Source organism: Erythrolamprus reginae, chromosome 2 (genome assembly GCF_031021105.1).
Source record: "Erythrolamprus reginae isolate rEryReg1 chromosome 2, rEryReg1.hap1, whole genome shotgun sequence".
Lineage (NCBI taxonomy): Eukaryota > Metazoa > Chordata > Lepidosauria > Squamata > Dipsadidae > Erythrolamprus > Erythrolamprus reginae.
In genome coordinates, this window is record NC_091951.1 from 112,453,790 (window position 1) to 112,472,910 (window position 19,121).

The window sequence follows — 19,121 nt, forward strand, 5'->3', positions numbered from 1 at the left end:
TGTAATTTGAGATTTTGGCAAGAAGGCAAAGTACTTTGGCTATAAAGAAGATGTCAAGTCAGGAATTACATATATTACTCTTCAGTTCTGTTTGTGGTTTTACAAAGTGGAAAAAAAATAAGGATCATTGCCATTTCAATAGGAACTGATTACATCCTATAATATATTAGATCTGGGTTCCATCAATTAAAGAATGCCCTCCTGTGGAATCTAGGAACTGTGTCTTTTCTGACACAATCCTGCCTCTAGAATACCTTGCTGACGGACAGTAATAGCAACAAGTTCCCAGGAAGAAGGGAGTACATTCCAAGGATGGGGTGAGACAAAAAGTAGCACAGTAGAGAGTTGGATTGTGGGAAGAGGAAGAGATGTAGGGTAGCTGCCCTGTAGAATCTCCAGGATATATTGGTTGGACTTATTGCTTTAATCTGGCAAGATCTTGTCTATATGGTGTGAGGAAATAAATAACTGAACTTGTCTAGATTATTTTTGGGCTATGTCTGATATTGAGATCAGATTGGCTCCAACCCTTTTTGCCTTTTGAAAGGCTTGGTTGTTTGCCCAGGCATGCGAATTACATAGTTAGTTAAACCCAAGTAGGTTGATATTTTGTTGTATGTTATATTTTTTATTTTGTCTGATGTTTTCCCTTTGAATTAAACGTGTAGCCTTTGTATGTTTTATGTTTTATATTGTTCTACTTCAACTTGTTTGCTGCTCGGATGAGTAAATTGATCATATAAAAATAAATAAATACATTCATGGTGCTGTTATTAAGGGTGGATTCCTGCTGGTTCAGACCAGATTACCTGAAACGGTAGTGAATCGCTGGTGACCTCACAATGGCGTCATGGATCTGGTTTGGTTGATGCTGGTCCATGGGTGCCACCATCTTTTTTTCAGAATTTTTTTTAGTGTTTGGAAGTTTTATCCTATGCTGCTGCTTGAAAAAGAGCCCTCCCGCCCACCCACCTCTGGGTTTATACTTACCTTTATTCCTTCACCCAAAGCTGATCAGCTCCTCAGCTGTGTTTCGGGCTGATAGCTACTGAGCATGCATGGAAGCAGAATTGCATGAGGGGATGCACACACAAGAAACATTGCATTGCAAACTGGTGGTGAAGGTAAGTGGCACCCACCCCTGGTTCCAATAATAATTATTTATTAAATAATTAATGGATTGAGTGAGTGAGTTAGTGAGAGGCAAGTAGCTAAACTTACCCATCAGGTTCTTCCCTTTGCCCATCTTTTGAATTCTGTTCATTTCATTCTGGCACGGGAGGCCTAAAACATAATTCATGAGAATGAGTTTCCAGATGGTGAGGGACAGACCCTCTAATGATTAGCTTCACAATTGACAGGCAGTGTGGTCTATTGCTCACCTGGGAATGGATGAGCTACATATGCTTGTACAGTACAGCAGAACAAATGCATGACATTAGCTTTACTAATTAAAAAAGACACAACCTGCTATGCTTAAAAATAGTGTTTAGGGGGCATTTTATTGTTAAATACTTTCCCCCCTTTCTCTTTATCAAGCTGGTATAAACAGGATGCTAATTTACCATTGACTTGTCAATTAATTTCCACATTTCAAGCAATTGCCTAAACTATAAACTAATAACAACTGAAGATTTAATTGCAATTGATGACCAAGTATCTATATTTCTCAGGGTATTTATGGATCATCCTGCTGCTTAATCAATGGAACAAAGTCTTTGTGTGATAGAACATGGTTTGTTGTGTAGTGGTTGAGTAGCAGGCCACACTTGATTTATAGGTTTGGTCCTACAATGGAGAAGGACAATCCTTTTTGGTGTGGGTATGTCAGATACATTGTTCCCGAGCTTTCTTTCCCTACCTGTAAGCCGAATGTCTATGAAGACTAAAGTTTTGTTAGATTGTTTACAAAAATCTGTATGGGATATTGCAGATGGGAACAGTTCTCCATTTTTCTAAGAAGCATCCCCAAAGCATCTGCTAGTCCTGCTTAGTCTATTACTGAAACAGATGGGATGGAGAAGGTGTCAGGTTGATAGAGCTGCTTCTGAGGAGGTGAAAACAGATTCCCAGCCTTTGCAAAATACTCTAAACATGTCTAATTCCATGTAACATTCAGAGCGGATGTCTTTTGCTTATGTAATAACAGATTTGTTTATGCGTATACAAAAATGCAGCTCAGCAAGAAAAATATGCAGAAAGAAAAGAATAGTAAATTTGAAAAATGTGGATGAAAATTGAACATTTTGTTCAAAATGAAATATTAGCATTCAAAGCATATAAAACATATTAACAGAGAGGAGAATGGCATGAAAAAAGACTAACACATCATGAAATGGAAAAAAAGAAAGATACAAAAGAATATATTAAATTTGATACATTTATCCTTGAATGTATTAGACTGGCTGGTGTCTTTCTGAAGCCGCCATTCAATCTTCCTTTGTTCTCTTTAAGTGAAGAATGCAAATGAAACAACAAAAAGAAAAGAGAAAAACGCTTCCATATTTGAATTTATGTTTTTGGATAGGAAAAACCAGCTCCAAAACAGATATCATGGCCCTCACTTGAAAATAATCTTAAATTACTATATTACACAAACCTTTTCTTTCATCTGGGAAAAAGCTGTTCCTTGATCTCAAAAAGGTTCTGCAAATCAATAAATGTTTTTGTTCTCCCTCTAATAAGCAGTTATGTGTATGGGAAAAGTCAGATGTCTTCTATTAATCCATTTTACTTTGGGGAAACAGACGATGTTATAAGTCAAGTTAATGAAAGTACACTGGTTATGGGACTAATTGCTATGCCAAAAGGTGGGGGAAAGGATTAAAGGAATGTTTATGCTGCATTCCACTTATGGTTGCTTCAAATTGGGCTATTGATTTGATGCAAAAGTCCGAAATGAATCTCCATTGAAAACTATTTCAAAATATAAACTAGGAACCTATAAGCAATGGCTGGTGCTTCTGTGCAGAAAATGGTTGATTTTGTTGCTAACACATTCTTTCAGCAACCCAAATGACAGCTATAAACCTGAACATATCCAAATGAACAACACAGTAATGGAATAGATTACATCTTATGTAGCAGCATATGGGAAAATTCTCTGCTGACTTGTAAAACACTGTAAGGTACTGAATGTGGAACAGACTATCAGCTGCTAATCATAGAAATACACTTTAGACAGAACAAGACTAGAAGGAATCAAATCCCAATGAGATGTAACATATTCCTGAGAAATATAAGTTTGAGGTGAGGGCAAATATCCTGCCTGGACCTTTGTGGGAAGAAATTAAAAGATATAGCTGGAAAGCATATAAAAACATAGACTACAAACAGAAGGGAAAAACAACAACCCCGGAAATTGCAGAAATAATCCAATTATATATTAATGTCATAAGGAACCTGCATGAAAAAGGACTTAATGATGGAAAATCTATATACCACTAAAATTCTCCTCTTTGTAACCTTTAATTGGATGAAATGATATACAGTATTATGTTGGAAATTTTTTTGAATCAATGTACCTCAAATGGGCTAACTGAAGGAGTACATCTCAAATCTGGGACCCATTACTTCTGCAGCACTGAAATTTGGCAAAGTTGTGGTTGCTTCAGTGCTGCCATACCTCCAAGCTGCTGAGTCACATGATTGCCATCTTCAATGCTCTTTGTCACTTTCTCACAAGGAAAATCAACTGGGAAGCCAGCAAGAAGTTGGAGGTTGCTTCTGCTTTGCCCACCTGTGGTCATTATGTTTCTCATTTAGGTAAAGAAATATATCTGAAACAATAATCGCAGGAATCATAGGTTGCTGTTGCTATTGCTACAGCAAGGGAGTGAGAATGAAGGGCTTCATTCATTCACTTATTTTCATCAAGAAAATGAAGATAATGTCTACTGGAAAGTTAGAAGAATTTAAGATAAACAGATGATAGAAGTTCTAGTTCAAAATCCTAGGCTGTAGAACTGATAAAATGAGGAATATGTAAAAGAGAATCAGAGAATACTAATGATGAGCAAAAAGAAAAATCAGGACATTTTAATTAAATCAAAAGCTAGAATGGTCCACTCACTGGTTTTTCCCTGTATGAAGTACAGATGTGATGGATGGCTTATCATGTGAAAGGAGAAAGATTAATTCCTCTGACCTATGGTGGGGGAAGAACTACTTTGCATTCCTTTGAGAGCTAAGAGAACCAATGTCTTAGAACTTGAGTAAATCAAGACTGAGAAGTCAAATCACAAGACAAAAACTATAAATCTGTGGGTGCATCATGAGGAATTTTCCATACATATATGAAAAGGAAGATAATATTCAACAAGAGAACAGAAGATCAAGGAAAAGCTGACAGAACATGAGGTGGAAATCAGAAAAGTATTTACTAGGATTGTCTAATGTGGTAAAAGATAGAACAGCTTGAAGAGTTTTAACCCATAAAATCACCCAGAGTTGGTTTAAGTTTATTAAAATGTAACAATAAATATAAAAATAAATAAAAACAAAATTAAAGAAATGATAGGGCTCTGTACATTGTACTGTACATGGGAAGGACATAACATTGCTCCTTGTACCATTTAGCAACAGCTGCTATTCACTAGACTCAAATATTAAATATTTGAATTTTGGCATCCTTAGGCAATTAACATGTGAACACTACTCTTTAGATCAGTGTATCAAAATGGCGGCCCATGGGCTGGAGGCATCACACACACAAAATGTCATGAAACTTCATATGTTGGCAGTGTGACACGGTGAGTATGACATCCATGCTCTAGATGAATAGATGAGGCATCTATCATTTATGCATGAATATGAACATCAATACCATTCTTAGAGAATTAACTCCAGAATTTGTTTGTTTCTCCCATTAAATACGACATCAGTTGTATTGTAGAAATATGATTATAAACATGATACAGAGCATTACAACTTCTTTTCCTCTTAGGTTTATTGGAAGTAAACTATAGAATACTGATTTGTAATCAATATTGAATTTGGTCAATTTGTAATCAGGTTGAATTTGGTAAATTACCTCCAGGCTTCTGAAAGCAGTAACACCACTCGTTGTTGGAAAGCTTTCCATCTTTGAAGGAGTCACAGGAGTTGAAGAGTGGCTTAATGCATGGTTCATACTTGTCAAGGTAAATAGCATTGATCTCAGAATGATCAAGGAGAAGGTCATAGTTCATATCCAGTTTGTTGAACATCCAGCCCAATGAATCCTTACAGATAGGTAATATGCTAGTATCAAATCCTGTAGAGGAAGGAACAAACAACTCCAGCTGAGAAGAAAACACAGATATCTAAAGAAATATTTAAAAATCTAACTAATTCATTGTATTCTCATGTTTTACAAATGATGGTTGTAAAATTAGATTTCACATGGTCTTTTTCTTCCTGAATTGCTAGAAAATAGAACATGATCTTCGTTCAGGACTAAATGAAAATCAAATGCATGGGTTGAAGGTATGGTAGATACAATCTTCAGAGTCTGCATCATAGCATTATGAGTGTTTTATAAAGACGCATGACAGTTAAATAAAGACTTTTTTCAATCAGCCTTCAGTTTAATTGTTCATCTATAAATGAACACTCTTCAATAAATAAAGTGATTTTATTATACTTGAGGAATGTTGGTTTTCAAAGAATCATATTTAATATTGTGCACAATGCTGCTGGAATTGGCATTTATAATGGAAACAGGAGTCATACGCATTCTCCTCCCTCACAATTTTAATAGAAGCAGAACTAATACCTTCAAATTATCTAAAAGTTGACAGCAAGAGCTACCATTAAGGACATCTTAGTTCTCTGCATTACATTCATTAATATCTATAATTTCACATTCCTTAAAAACATTTCATCTCTGAAAACATTTGCTTTGAAAGCAAGAAGCAGCATTCTACCTGCTAGTGAAGACTTCTCTCTTTTTAAAATGAAAAGATAAAATAGCATGCATATATTTTGAGGCAGAATCACTTTAAAACCTCAGGTGTACATGGATGAGAATTAACTGTGATAAAATGAGCCTGCATATCTAGGAAAAATATGCAATTACATTTTCTCTCTTTCAAACTTCTTAAGATCTCAGGTTAAAAACCTCCAAATAAGACAAGTTTCCCATCTGTGTGATGTGCTATGTTCTTTCTAGCTTCAAATGCTCCACTATCATCCTAGTGCCGAAGAAGCCCACTATCAAGGAACTGAATGACTACCGACCAGTTGCTCTAACATCTGTAGTTATGAAAACCTTTGAAAGGGTAGTGCTGTCCCATTTGAAAACCATCACAGACTCCCCTGCAATTTGCATACCAAGCAATAGATAGACAAATGATGCTGTTAATATAGCTCTGCACTACATCCTGCAACATCTTGAATCTCCAAAGACCTAGGCAAGGGTCCTCTTTGTAGACTTTAGTTCAGCATTCAATACCATCATTCCAGACACTCTTCTAACTAAGCTGAACCAGCTAGCGGTACCTGAACACACTTGTAAATGGATCATAAGCTTCCTAATGGACAGGAAGCAGCAGGGGAAGCTAAGCAGAATCACATCAGATACCTGTACAGTTAGCACAGGGGCCCTCAACGCTGTGTGCTCTCTTTATCTCTCTTCTCTCTATATACAAATTACTGCATCTCTAATGACCCATCTGTTAAACTATTGAAGTTCCCAGATGATACAACAGTGATCAGCCTCATTTAAGACAATGATGAATCCACATACAGATGGGAAGTTGAAGAACAAACTATCTCAAGACTTAAAATTGACACCTAACATCAAAAACATCATCAAAAAAGCACAACAAAGAATGTTCTTTCTGTGCCAACTCAGAAAGCTTAAACTGCCCAGGGAGCTGCTGATACAGTTCTACAGAAGAATTATTGAGTTTGTCATCTGCACCTCTATAACTGTCTGCTTTGGTTCTGCAACCCAACAAGACATACACAGATTTCAGAGAATAATTAGAACTGCAGAAAAAAACATTGCTACCAACCTGCCTTCCACTGAGGACCTGTATACTGCATGAGTTAAAAAAAGGGTTGTAAAAATATTTACAGACACCCCACATCCTAGACACCAACTGTTTCAACTCCTACCCTCAAAATGATGCTACAGAGCATTGCACGCCACAACCACTAGACACGAGAACAGGTTTTCCCTGAATGCCATTACTCTGCTAAACAAATAATTCAAATAAATAAACAAATAATAATTAAATAATAATAAACAAATAATCAAACTATTATTCAAACTAAGTCTGCAATACTATTAATCTTCTCATCATTCCCATCATCCATCTCCTTCCACTAAGGACTGTAACTTTATTGCTTGTATCATTACAATTTAGATTGACTGGTTCCTAATATGATTTGATTGCTTATTTGTATCTGGACTATCATTAAGTGTTGTACCTTATGATTGTTGACAAATGTATTTTTTCTTTTATGTACACTGGGAGCATATGCACCAAGGCAAATTCCTTGTGCATCCAATCATACTTGGCCAATAAAAAAATCTATTCTATTCTGTTCTGTTCTATTCTTCTTTCAAGGTGTGCTAAAATCCCACTTTCTCTTGAATCTCTTAGCTTTTTCTTCTTTCAGGGTCACTGATAAGAACGGCACACAATTTTATCAAATTGTTTTCTGAGATAGTTACGTATCTTGGTCGGTAGGATTTTTTGAACTTATGGTAACCAGGTAGTAGGTAACTTCTCCGAAAGTCCAATCAACAGATCCAAATTGTTATTTTCTCATGATATATATAAAAAAGAATTGCATTTCCATTTGTAAATATTATGAACAATATCAGGATTTTCCATACAATGTTTCAGTTGTAAAGGTTATTCTTATCAACTGGACTGAAGTAACCTGAAAACTAGAAAGGCACTATAATGTACTTGCTATTCTAGATGTTAATTGTCAGAAACAAAAAGGCATCTTACTAGAAGAATTAGTGGCAAACCCAGATGAGGCTTATCACTGATATTGAAGAAGATTCATCAAAAGAGGCTTTGGTAAGATACTTTGGCAGACACTAATGCTATTTTATAACAGGCTGCACTTAACAGATAAGCTAGAGATGTGACAGATGAGGTCTGAGCAACAGTTCCAGGATGCTCCTTTTTTTTGGCAGCATGTAATGTGGTTGAGCATCAACAGAGGAATACGCTCTAAGACCAGGGAAGTACTAATACCACTCTACTATGCCCTGGTCAGACCCCACCTGGAGTACTGCATCCAATTTTGGTCACCTCACTACAAAAAAGACATCGAAACTCTGGAGAAGGTGCAAAAAAGAGCAACCAAAATGATTAGGGGACTCGAAACCAAGAGTTACGAAGAGAGATTGAGAGAACTGGGCATGGACAGCCTAGAAAAAAGAAGGTCTAGAGGGGACATGATAGCAGTTTACAGATACTTGAGGGGTTGCCACGGTGAGGAGGGAGTCTCTTTATTCCCCAGGGCACCAGAGGGCCGGACGAGGAACAATGGTTGGAAGCTGACCAAGGATTCAACCTGGAAATAAGGAAGAACTTCCTGACGGTCAGAGCGATCAACCAATGGAACTGCCTGCCAGGGGAGGTGGTGAACTCCCCAACTCTGGACACCTTCAAGAGGAGATTGGACTTCCATTTGGCTGGGGTGCTGTAGGGTTTCCTGCTCAGGCAGGTGGTTGGACTCGATGACCTAACGGTCCCTTTCAACTCTATTAATAAAATAAAATAAAATAAATAAAATAAAAAAATATATCAAATAGTGCTAATTCTTGTTCACAGTTAGCTAAATGAACTTCAGCAACTTTGGAGAAAAAAAGGTCTGGCTCACTATTAAACATTGAACATTTCTTGAATGAGGTATATCGGTAAGTTAATCAAGAATCTGTTTATAAACTTATGTATTATTTTTAGAATGTTATCGGTTAAATATATCCAAAACTCTATTTGTTTATTGATAAATATGCTTTATAATATCATGGAATACAAGCAGCAGAAATGGTGGGGAAAAGGATGCTGAGCTGAACTTCAACAGAGTTTTTGTTATTCCGAAAGGAATCATTTACATCCTGGTTCAATCCTGTGATGATGTTTTATGAGTCAATGTAACATCATACGTATGATGCACATTATATAATTTATTTCATTTATGTGATGATCATAGTGCAGATGCTGTTTGACCCTTTTTGCTCTTCCTGAAAATGCCCATGGGGTGGGTCAACCATTATTTATTAATACAATTTATTCCATAAAACAGAGATGTCCCTTTTAATGTGGATATCTTAAGAGCATTTTATTTCAATAATATGATTTCCTTTTTTCTTTTTATTGTTCTGCCGGACTCTCTGGTAGGAGCCTCCCAAAAATTCAAAGGTACAAATTTCAGACACACACATTCAAAACAATGTTGTTTATCATAAAATTCAAAAAAATCTAAGCACTCTTTTTGTATCATAATTCGAGGACCCCCTGTAATCTAAAGCAAAATGGTCCAAAATGTGCAAACTAATTTCTATAATTAACAATTTAAACTTCAATAATTATGCTTTATTAATTTATGTTTTTAATTTATCTAAAATGAATGTGTTCACATATCCTCTCCCTAACTTTTTCTGCCAAAGGAGATATTTTGCATATTAAAAACAAGATTATTACATATTCCAGGTCCAATATTAACCTTCCATCTCTTGTACAATGTACACAGTTATGTTATTTCCATTTCCTGCTTATTTCTTCCCATAAATACACACTAAGAGGATTAATTCACTAATAAAATCGCTGTAACTGCTATTAAATTAATCAGCTGGTTTATTGGATAATAAAATCGATGGCTACTATAAAAATAATTTTCAATTCTGAATTCTATACACACTTTATTGGTTTTCTAGTATGCAAGAGATTTAATATAATTGTTGTATGGTGTGGCTAAGCTATGAGAGAAAACAGAAATCTAGGAAAATTGTCGATAAGACATAACAGATCAACCCTTAAACGCATCCAAAGTCCATTTTATAGTCTAATCAAGTGTTTCTTAAGCATAGTAACTTTAAGATGTGTGGACATCATTTCCTAGAATTTTGGCTGACTGGTCTAGTCCATTGGAATATGGATCAGCAAATCAAACCATCAAAAAAAAAAATCTATACTATTAGTGTCTCCTTTATGTTGAAGTGGGTGGTTGCCTTTAAAACCAATAAGAATAGCTGTGATTGCTACCATAGTGTGGGATAAGAAGAAAGATCATAAGAGAGAATACATTACATGTGAACAGAGCACCACTCTGATCTACAATGTTGCATTTTAATTTTGAAATATTGAGGTACAAATGGGTAGTCCTTGGCTTACGACAATTGAGCCCAACATTTCCATTGCTAAGTGAGACAGTTGTTAAGTGAATTTTGCTCCAGTTTACAATATTTCCTACTACCATTAAGTAAATCACTGCATTTGTTAAATTAGTAATATGGTTGTTGAGTGAATCTGGCTTCTCAGAAAGTCGCAAAAGGTGATCACATGACCTTGAGATGCTGTGACCATCATAAAAATGAGTTACCGTAGTTTTCAAGTGTCAGAATTTTGATCACATGACCATGGCGATGCTATAAAAGTCATGTGAAAAAGATCATAAGTCACTTTTTTCTGTTATAACTTCAAATAGTCACTAAACAAACTCTTGTAAATTGAGGACTACCTGTAATTCTGTTTTGATGCACTGCAAAGATCAGATATGGAACACAGGTATAAATTGTATTTTTGGAAATACAGTGATACCTCGTCTTACAAACCCCTGTCATACAAACTTTTCGAGATACAAATCCGGGGTTTAATATTTTTTTGCCTCTTCTTCCAAACTATTTTCACCTTACAAACCCAAGCCTCTGGACTTCTGTTGCCAGTGAAGCACCCGTTTTTGTGCTGCTGGGATTCCCCTGAGGCTCCCCTCCATGGGAAACACCACCTCTGGACTTCTGTGTTTTTGCGATGCTGCAGGGGAATCCCAGCATCGCAAAAACGGGCGCTTTGCTGCCAACGAAAGTCCAGAGGTGGGATTTCGAGGACTACCGTGTTTTTGTGATGCTGCAATTTCACTGAGGCTCCCCTCGCTGGGAAATCCCGCCTCCAGAATTCCGTTGCCAGTGAAGCACCCATTTTTCCGCTGCTGGGATTCCCCTGCAGCATCACAAAAACAGGGAAGTCTGGAGGTGGGGTTTCCCATGGAGGGAAGCCTCAGGGAAATACCAGCAGCTGGCAAAAGGGGTGAGGTTTGGGCTTGCACACATTAATTGCTTTTCCATTGATTCTTATGGGAAACATTGTTCCTGACTTATAAACATTTCAACTTACAAACCTCATCCTGGAACCAATTAAATTCGTAAGATGAGGTATCACTGTACTAGTTTTAATACAATGTCCATTATGTGTAATTACAAGCTTTTTTATATCTTCTATAAAATTTATTTTATTTTCATTTATAGGAATTTTGAAAAGAATTAAAGAAAAAATAGCTAGATAAATGCACATTTCTGTTGAAAATGTTAATGCTAGGAAACATTTCCAGGACTATAATCTACTGAGATACTTAAAATTGCAAGCACATTAAAGTGGAGTTTAATGTCAGCATTAGGCAAAGCACAAGTTCCTCTACTTTTCTAAATAATCAAGATCAAAAACGGTAAATATGTTTTCTTGTTTCTTCCTAAACAACCTGAATTTTAAGTAAGCAATGCATTCTGCCTAAGATACATATTTATCTGAACGTAAGCAATAGTAGGAATGTGATGCACCTATAGAATAACTCACTTAATGTAAGTTCTATATACTGTAGAAGAGTATTCTAAAAATTATTTACTTGCCTATGATAATGAGAAATACTGACCTAAAACTAACAGGCTTTGAAAAGCAATAATTGCTAGACATTGCTTCCTATTTCAGGAATTAGGAGTAATAGAGAAAACAATTTTTTTTCAAAGGTTGCAATGTAATTTTAGATGAATAAAATCCAATAACAATTCTGCCTCATTTCATAGATCTTATAACGCAAATAGTACGGTAACTAAATTGATTGTATTTCTTAATCCTACAGACCAATAACACAGCTTTTGCTCTTTTTTGCATAACATACAGTATGTAGTCTAACCTTGGCAACTTTAACACTTGTGGACTAGCTCCCAGAATTCCTCAGCCAGCAAATTCTGGGAGTTGAAATGCACAAGTCTTAAAATTGCCAAGGTTGGAGAGCCCTGGTTTAACAGAACAGTGAAACACTCCAGTCAAAGATACATTTATTTTATTGGTATATTTCCATACTTTGTGTCAATTGAAGTTACTAACTTGCATCACTTGCCAAACAGTTTTGATGAAACACACTACAGTGGTACCTCAAGATACGAACCCCTCGTCTTACGAACAACTCGTGATACGAACCCGGGGTTCAGAAAAATTTTGCCTCTTCTTATGCACTTTTTTCGAGTTACGAACCGGCGTTCGGAGACTGCTGGGAAGCCGCGCGGCTGTTTTAAAAGGTGACATCCGGGCGGCGGGGCTTCCCAGAAGCCTCCCGAACGCCGGTTCGTAATTCGAACAAAGTTCGTAAGAACAGGCAAAATTTTTCTGAACCCCGGGTTCGGTTCGGGAGGTTGCTGGGAAGCCCCCCAGCCCGGCTGTCACCTTTTAAAACAGCCGCGCGGCTTCCCAGCTGTCTCCCGAAGCCGAACGCGGAAGTTCGGCTTTGGTGTTCGGCTTCAGGAGACAGCTGGGAAGCCGCGCGGCTGTTTTAAAAGGTCGCAGCCGACCTGGGGGGCTTCCCAGCACCCCCCTGAACCCGGGTTCGGGGTGGTGCTGGGAAGCCCCTCAGGCTGGAATAATCCAAACAGTAGCAATGGTCTTTCTTCAACGGATAAATGCCCACACGCACACTCCCCAATGCCCGTAATTTATCACCAAACACATTAACCTAATTGCCTCTAAAACAGGTGTTCTCCCTTATCTTCAGCGACACCTGCGCAGCTGGTCCCTTCTTGCCACGAGCCTGCACACACGGGCATCCACATGTGGATCCTCCTCTGACTCTGACATCTCACTAATTGGAGCACTGATTGATGGGCTGGCTGCACCCATCTCTCCCCATGAATCAACTTCACTATCAGAGTCTGCTGGCAATAAAACAAGTCTCTGTGAACCCAAGGATTTCCCTAAAGCCTCAAATTCCCTCTTGCAGGAGCTGGCCCAGAGCCAACCACAACAATATATATGAAGAATCTGTTTACATCTAACAAATAAGTTGAATTTTAACTACAATTTTTATCCTTAGTCTATATGTTCAGATATAAAATTCCTTTGATGTACATCTGACTCAAGTTGCCCTGACCTGCTAGTCATGTATGAATGCATAGAATGGAATGTAGATTTGATAGTTGTACAAATTTTGCACTGTGGCAAACATACCATTTTAGACAAGCACACATTTACCATGTACACTGAATAATGTGATTCTGCTTCTTATAATCTCAACTGAAAAAGTACAAACATTGTGTGTAAGGGTCTGCTGTGGCTTGACATAACTGTATGAATGTTTGAATTTCAAAAATACAGTAGTACCTCTAGATACAAGCTGCTCTACATGCGAGTATTTCCAGGTACGAGCTAGGAGGGGAGAGACATTTCTGTTCTACTCCCGAGCTGAAATTCGGGATACGAGCCGAGCGTCCACTAGGTGGCGCAAAAAGTTATTTGTTCCAGAATACGAGTTGCCTTGAGATACAAGGCATGAATTGAATTATGCTCGTATCTAGGGGTACTACTGTGTGGAATGAATTATGCTCGTATCTAGGGGTACTACTGTAATTACCAAAGCAATTCTTTTCATCTGAACGATTACAGTGTTCAAAAACATAGAAAGGTCTTATGGTACACAAATAGATTCTAGTTTGGATCACTGATTTAAGGGAGAAGCCAACTTTTCTCCATCATCCCACAAAAAGAAACCCTTTAAAAAAAAATAATTATCCTGCCTTTTTTTCATTTGTACAGAGAAGATCGCAGAGGTAAATTTCTCACAGAGATTGGCTTCCACGCTTCATAATAAATGTATGTGTTAAAAATATTTTGCTAAGGTTATGTTTCCAATTGAGAATGTGTCAGGAACATATCGGTTTTTGTGATTTTTTTTAACCTTCAGACTGAAAAATGACTAAGTTTGATAAAGTCTCTCATGAGTATCTGGGAAGTTGCTGACAAGTTCACTGCTGAAAGAAGGGAATATCAGACTGGCAGATTTATTTCTCTTCTCCCTGACATCTACCAGGTTGGTGTGAGAAAGAGCAGGGGTGGCAAAGACCTTTTTAAGTTGCCCTTTACTTTGGTTCATTATCAGGGCTTTGTGGGTCTTTTAGCAGGTGATTATAATTAGAGCCTTACCTGCCTTTTATTCAGTATTCTTTGCTTATGTGTAATTATGCCTTATATTTTTCCAATGACATTTGCTATTTTACTAATTGCTACAGACAACCCAGAGTTGCTTCTTGTGGCAACTCCTTCGGCAGCCATATAAATATGATTAATAAATAAAATATTAAGACACTCTATGGCAGGAGTCACCAACCTTTTGGACGCCAGGGACCACCAAATTCATAATTTTAAATCCTGCAGACCACTAATATGATTTTTTTTTAAAAAAAAAATAGACAGTATTAGTGCAATATAAAAATGCAAATAATTTTTCTGCAGACCACCAACATTTTCTCATGGATCACCAGTGGTGCATGGTGCACGGGCCACCGTGCACCATGCACCGGTTGGTGCACCGGTTGGTGCACCGGTTGGTGACCGCTGCTCTATGGTATTAAACTTGGGCTTGTTATGTAGCATACAGATTTGTGTTTATAAGGATGCCCTTATAAGCTGTTCAATCAAAGTTTTAAAGCTCCCAAAAAGCAATATTCCATGTCATCGGTGAAAATTCTCAGTCATCCAGGAAGAATTGTCCGGAAATTGAATCATGACAACTGGACTTATTTTCTTGTTGGTTTGAGACATTTCACTGCTCATCCAAGCAGCTTTTTCAGACTGCATATATTTTAGGAAATATTTCTTCACCCAGAGGGTCGTTGGTTTATGGAATTCACTTCCAGAAGAGGTCGTGACAGCTGTCAGCCTTGAAAGCTTCAAGGCAGGATTAGACAGATTCATGGATGCCAAGTGTATCGGTGGTTATTGAAACAGATGTCCATGTGCCGCCTCTATGTTGGTTGAGGCAGGCAGGATTCCCTTGAGTACCATTTGTTGGGGGTCAGGGGAAAGGGAGGGTCTTGCCTTCTCTTTCTGCTCAAGATCCCCATTGACACTTGGTGGGCCACTGTGTGATACAGAATGCTGGACTCAATAGCTTTGGGCTGATTCAGCATGGCTCTTCTTACGTTCTTATGTTCTAGTTTTGTTTTAGGAGGAGGCACATTCCAACAACTCTCTATCTACTTATCACCTCTGTCTACTTATGCCCTCATCATCTCAAGGTTTGATTACTGCAATGCTGTCTACATGGGGCTACCTTTGAAAAGTGTTTGAAAACTTCAGATCGTGCAGAATGCGGACGTGAGAGCCATTGTGAGGCTTCCCAGATTCGCCCACGTGTCTACAACACTCCATGGCCTGCATTGGCTGCCGATCAATTTCCGGTCACAATTTAAAGTGTTGGTTAGGACCTTTAAAGCCCTACATGGTATTGGACCAGAGTACCTCCGGAACTGCCTGCTACCGCACGAATCCCAGCGACTGATAAGGTCCCATAGAGTTGGCCGTCGACTAAACAATGCCGTCTGGCAGGCCCCAGGGGAAGAGCCTTCTCTGTGGCAGCCCTGGCCCTCTGGAATCAACTCCCCCCGGAGATTAGAACTGTTCCCACCCTCCTTGTCTTTCGTAAACTACTCAAGACCCACCTATACCGCCAGGCACAGGGGATTTGAGACATCTTTCCCCCAGGCTCCTTATATATGTTTGGTATGTATGTGTTGTTTGGTTTTAATATGATAGGGTTTTAGTTATTTCTTTTAACATTAGATTTGTGCTACTATAATATTGTTTTTATCATTGTTGTGAGCCGCCCCGAGTCTTCGGAGAGGGGCGGCATACAAATCTAATAAATTATTATTATTATTATTATTATTATTATTATTATTATTATTATTATTATTATTATTTAGATTCCCCTTAGCCATCTTGTTCAGATTGAAGAAGCTGCTTTAATGGGCAGCAAAACATCTCAAATCAACAAGAAAATATCTCCAGTTGTCATGACACAATTTTCAGGCAATAATCCATGTCCTTCACTCAACCCACTCAGTGAACTAGAATTCGACTGCATTTCCTTTGGAGCCAGTATCAGACAGAGCAGTCTCAGATTTTGGCTGAAACAAATCCTTTGGGGTGTGTTTCAAGTTCACCTGTTCCTAGCAATAGCTATGGCTCACAGAAACAGGATGATACATTCTTCAGAAATTGGTTCAGGTTTTTTTTTTCTTCTATCTTAATGTTTGCATTTGTGTTTGTAACCTGATTTTTAAAAATATAAACGATGCTGCGCTTCAATGGTTAGATGATCTAGACATTGGTATTTGAATATAGATCTTTTTAACATAAATATTTTATTATGTTCTACTAACCTAGATGAAATGTTAATATTTATTGCTAGTCCATGCATGGCATGCCATTTGCTAAATAAATAAATTGTGAAAATAAAATGAAAGGGATATCTCCATTCAGGAGAGATAATAAATGTAACAAAAATGTAACAAGCACATAAATCCAATAAATAAATAACTAATAAATAAACTAATAAACAATAGCATGGATAAAAAAATCCTCATGTCCATCTGTAGTCCTTCTAAATGTATTTCATTAGCTACAATGGGATCCATCAAGTCCTTTCTAATGCTTTTATGAAAAAGAGTCCACTAACACACTGTAAATTCTTGTAAGAAGCATCAACACCTAAGATTTTGAGCCTGATATCCTCCAGTATTTAACTTTCAGGGCTTGATACTGTAAGCAAAGTTATTTTATATTTTCTGTCCCTGGCCTACTAAATAATTCTCCATAACAGATTAAGAAAGAAGATTGGGGAAATTTCATACCATTTCATACCTTGGTATGGACCATTTCATTGATCCATACCAATACACAAAAGTACAGTAGTCCCTCACCTATCGCTGGTGTTACGTTCCAGACCTGGCCGCGATAGGTGAAATCCGCGATGTGGAATTTATCGACTGATAGTACTTATTTAAGTATTTATATAGTAATTGTTTGGTAAGTTTTCATTGTTTTAAGTGTTTATAAACCCTTCCCACACAGTATTTATTTTAGATACAGTATTTAAATACAGTATTTACAATTTTAGATATATTTTTTTTTTGAAAAACCTGCCAATCGAGTTCGGCGGGCTGTTTAAATCTGCCGATCGACTTCCTCAGAAACCCGCGATGAAGTGAAGCCGCAGTAGGTGAAGCGCGGTATAGCGAGGGACTACTGTATTTATCAAATATACTTATGCATCTTCCCTAAAACCTCAGTCCCACTATATGAATGTGAAAGTAGATTTTAGATTAACTCATGCTGAGAAGGTTGAAAGTAACAAGTAGCAAGACACGTTACTAAATGTTATACCATGAATTGATTGTCCTTTTGTTTTAGAATCCTTCCTCATTATTTGTTATAGTTTAATTTCTGTAAATTTCCAAGTTTAATTCAGCTTTCTCATTTAAGCCTAGAGGGTAAAAACCTGGAATCCCTAGGGGCTGAAAGAGAATACAATACCATTATGCAAGAAATTATTTTATTTTCGAAATGTATTTAAAATGGCAGTCCTGGCTACATGAAACCTGCATCCCTACATAATGAAAAGAAGCAGTAATGAAAGGAATGGAAATATCCGCTAAGGTATTATTGGGTCACTTAAAAACATAGCTGTCACTGATATTCTTGTTGAACATGTGAATATATCTCAAATTTTATTCTCAGATTTGTCATCTTACTGCCTTGCGCTGAATCTGAGCTTGTTGGCTTGATGACACGATTCGCATCTTCATGAAGACTGCCAAACCAGTCTTTTAGACGGGATGCAAGATTTCGTAGCTCCTTGTCTGTGCAAGCTGCAAAAAGAATGACAGCAATTACATGACAGATAACATCATAAACACAGCCTTATCAAAGATTATTTTTCTTTATTGCCTGAAGAATAAACTTTGATTCCAAGACCACTGAATTTCAAACAGAAATGATGCAGCAGGTCAAAGGGTAAAACTGCATCAAGAACACTCAAAGCAGCAACACAAGATTTATCATTATGTTTGCATTTTGGCTAAATGGGAGACATAATTTATGATGTACAACCTGGACACAAATCCATCTTCTGTTGCTTCTCAGTGATGTGTGGGCTTTTTCTATTTTATTCTTTTGGTAATAGGTATCACCTTTTAGATCTTCCAAGAAAAGACATCAATCAAACAGCAGTAGGGGAAAAATAGCACTGCTATTAGAACAAGACCCTGGATATAATTTATAACCTTGTTTGGTTTAGTTTAAAGTTATTGCTATGCCAGTAGGAAATCTTTTAATGTAAGGTTTCATGTTTTCCAGTTCGATGGCATTTTTAAATCCCTTCTCTATTGTTAAAGTTTATTTAAACATGTAGCAGGCACTAAAGCATTTCAAATATAAGACATTATAAATAAAGAGGTAGAAAAGTATACAAAAGCATACACATACTGTTGGGTGTAAATGCGTGCATGCATTTATAATCTTTAATCCTGAAACCTTAAATAATTCTGTCCAGGATAAAATTTTTATAGATGGAAGTAATTAATTAAAAAGTGTGTTGTTGGTATAATTAAAAAATAGAACAAGCATGAACAAAACAACCTTAAATTAAATCATTCTTGATGTGATGTTAATTTTTTATCCAGTGTTGAGAACTAAACTTTAGTTTTCCAGCAGTTATATTAGCAAAAATAGCAACTTACAACAGAAATTAATTTCATATATTGCACCATTTTATGACTTGGGAAAAATAAACAATAAGGTTACACTAACATCAATTATTAAATATTTCTTAATCGTTCCTGTTTC

The 19,121-nt window shown here is 37.1% G+C and overlaps 1 protein-coding gene across 3 annotated transcripts in view; it reads right to left on the reverse strand.

Moving 5' to 3' along the window:
• SPOCK1 (SPARC (osteonectin), cwcv and kazal like domains proteoglycan 1) overlaps positions 1 to 19,121 on the reverse strand; it is a 585,260-nt gene that overhangs the window by 20,419 nt on the left and 545,720 nt on the right. For 2 of the 3 annotated variants that reach the window (XM_070739206.1, XM_070739207.1), the window contains exons 7-9: positions 18,029 to 18,145; positions 5,033 to 5,254; positions 1,222 to 1,284 (exon numbers count right to left, since the gene is read on the reverse strand). In XM_070739206.1, coding sequence (XP_070595307.1) covers positions 1,222 to 1,284; positions 5,033 to 5,254; positions 18,029 to 18,145 — 402 coding nt within the window. The remainder of the gene's footprint in view (positions 1 to 1,221; positions 1,285 to 5,032; positions 5,255 to 18,028; positions 18,146 to 19,121) is intronic. The other variant, XM_070739208.1, reaches the window with a different exon arrangement.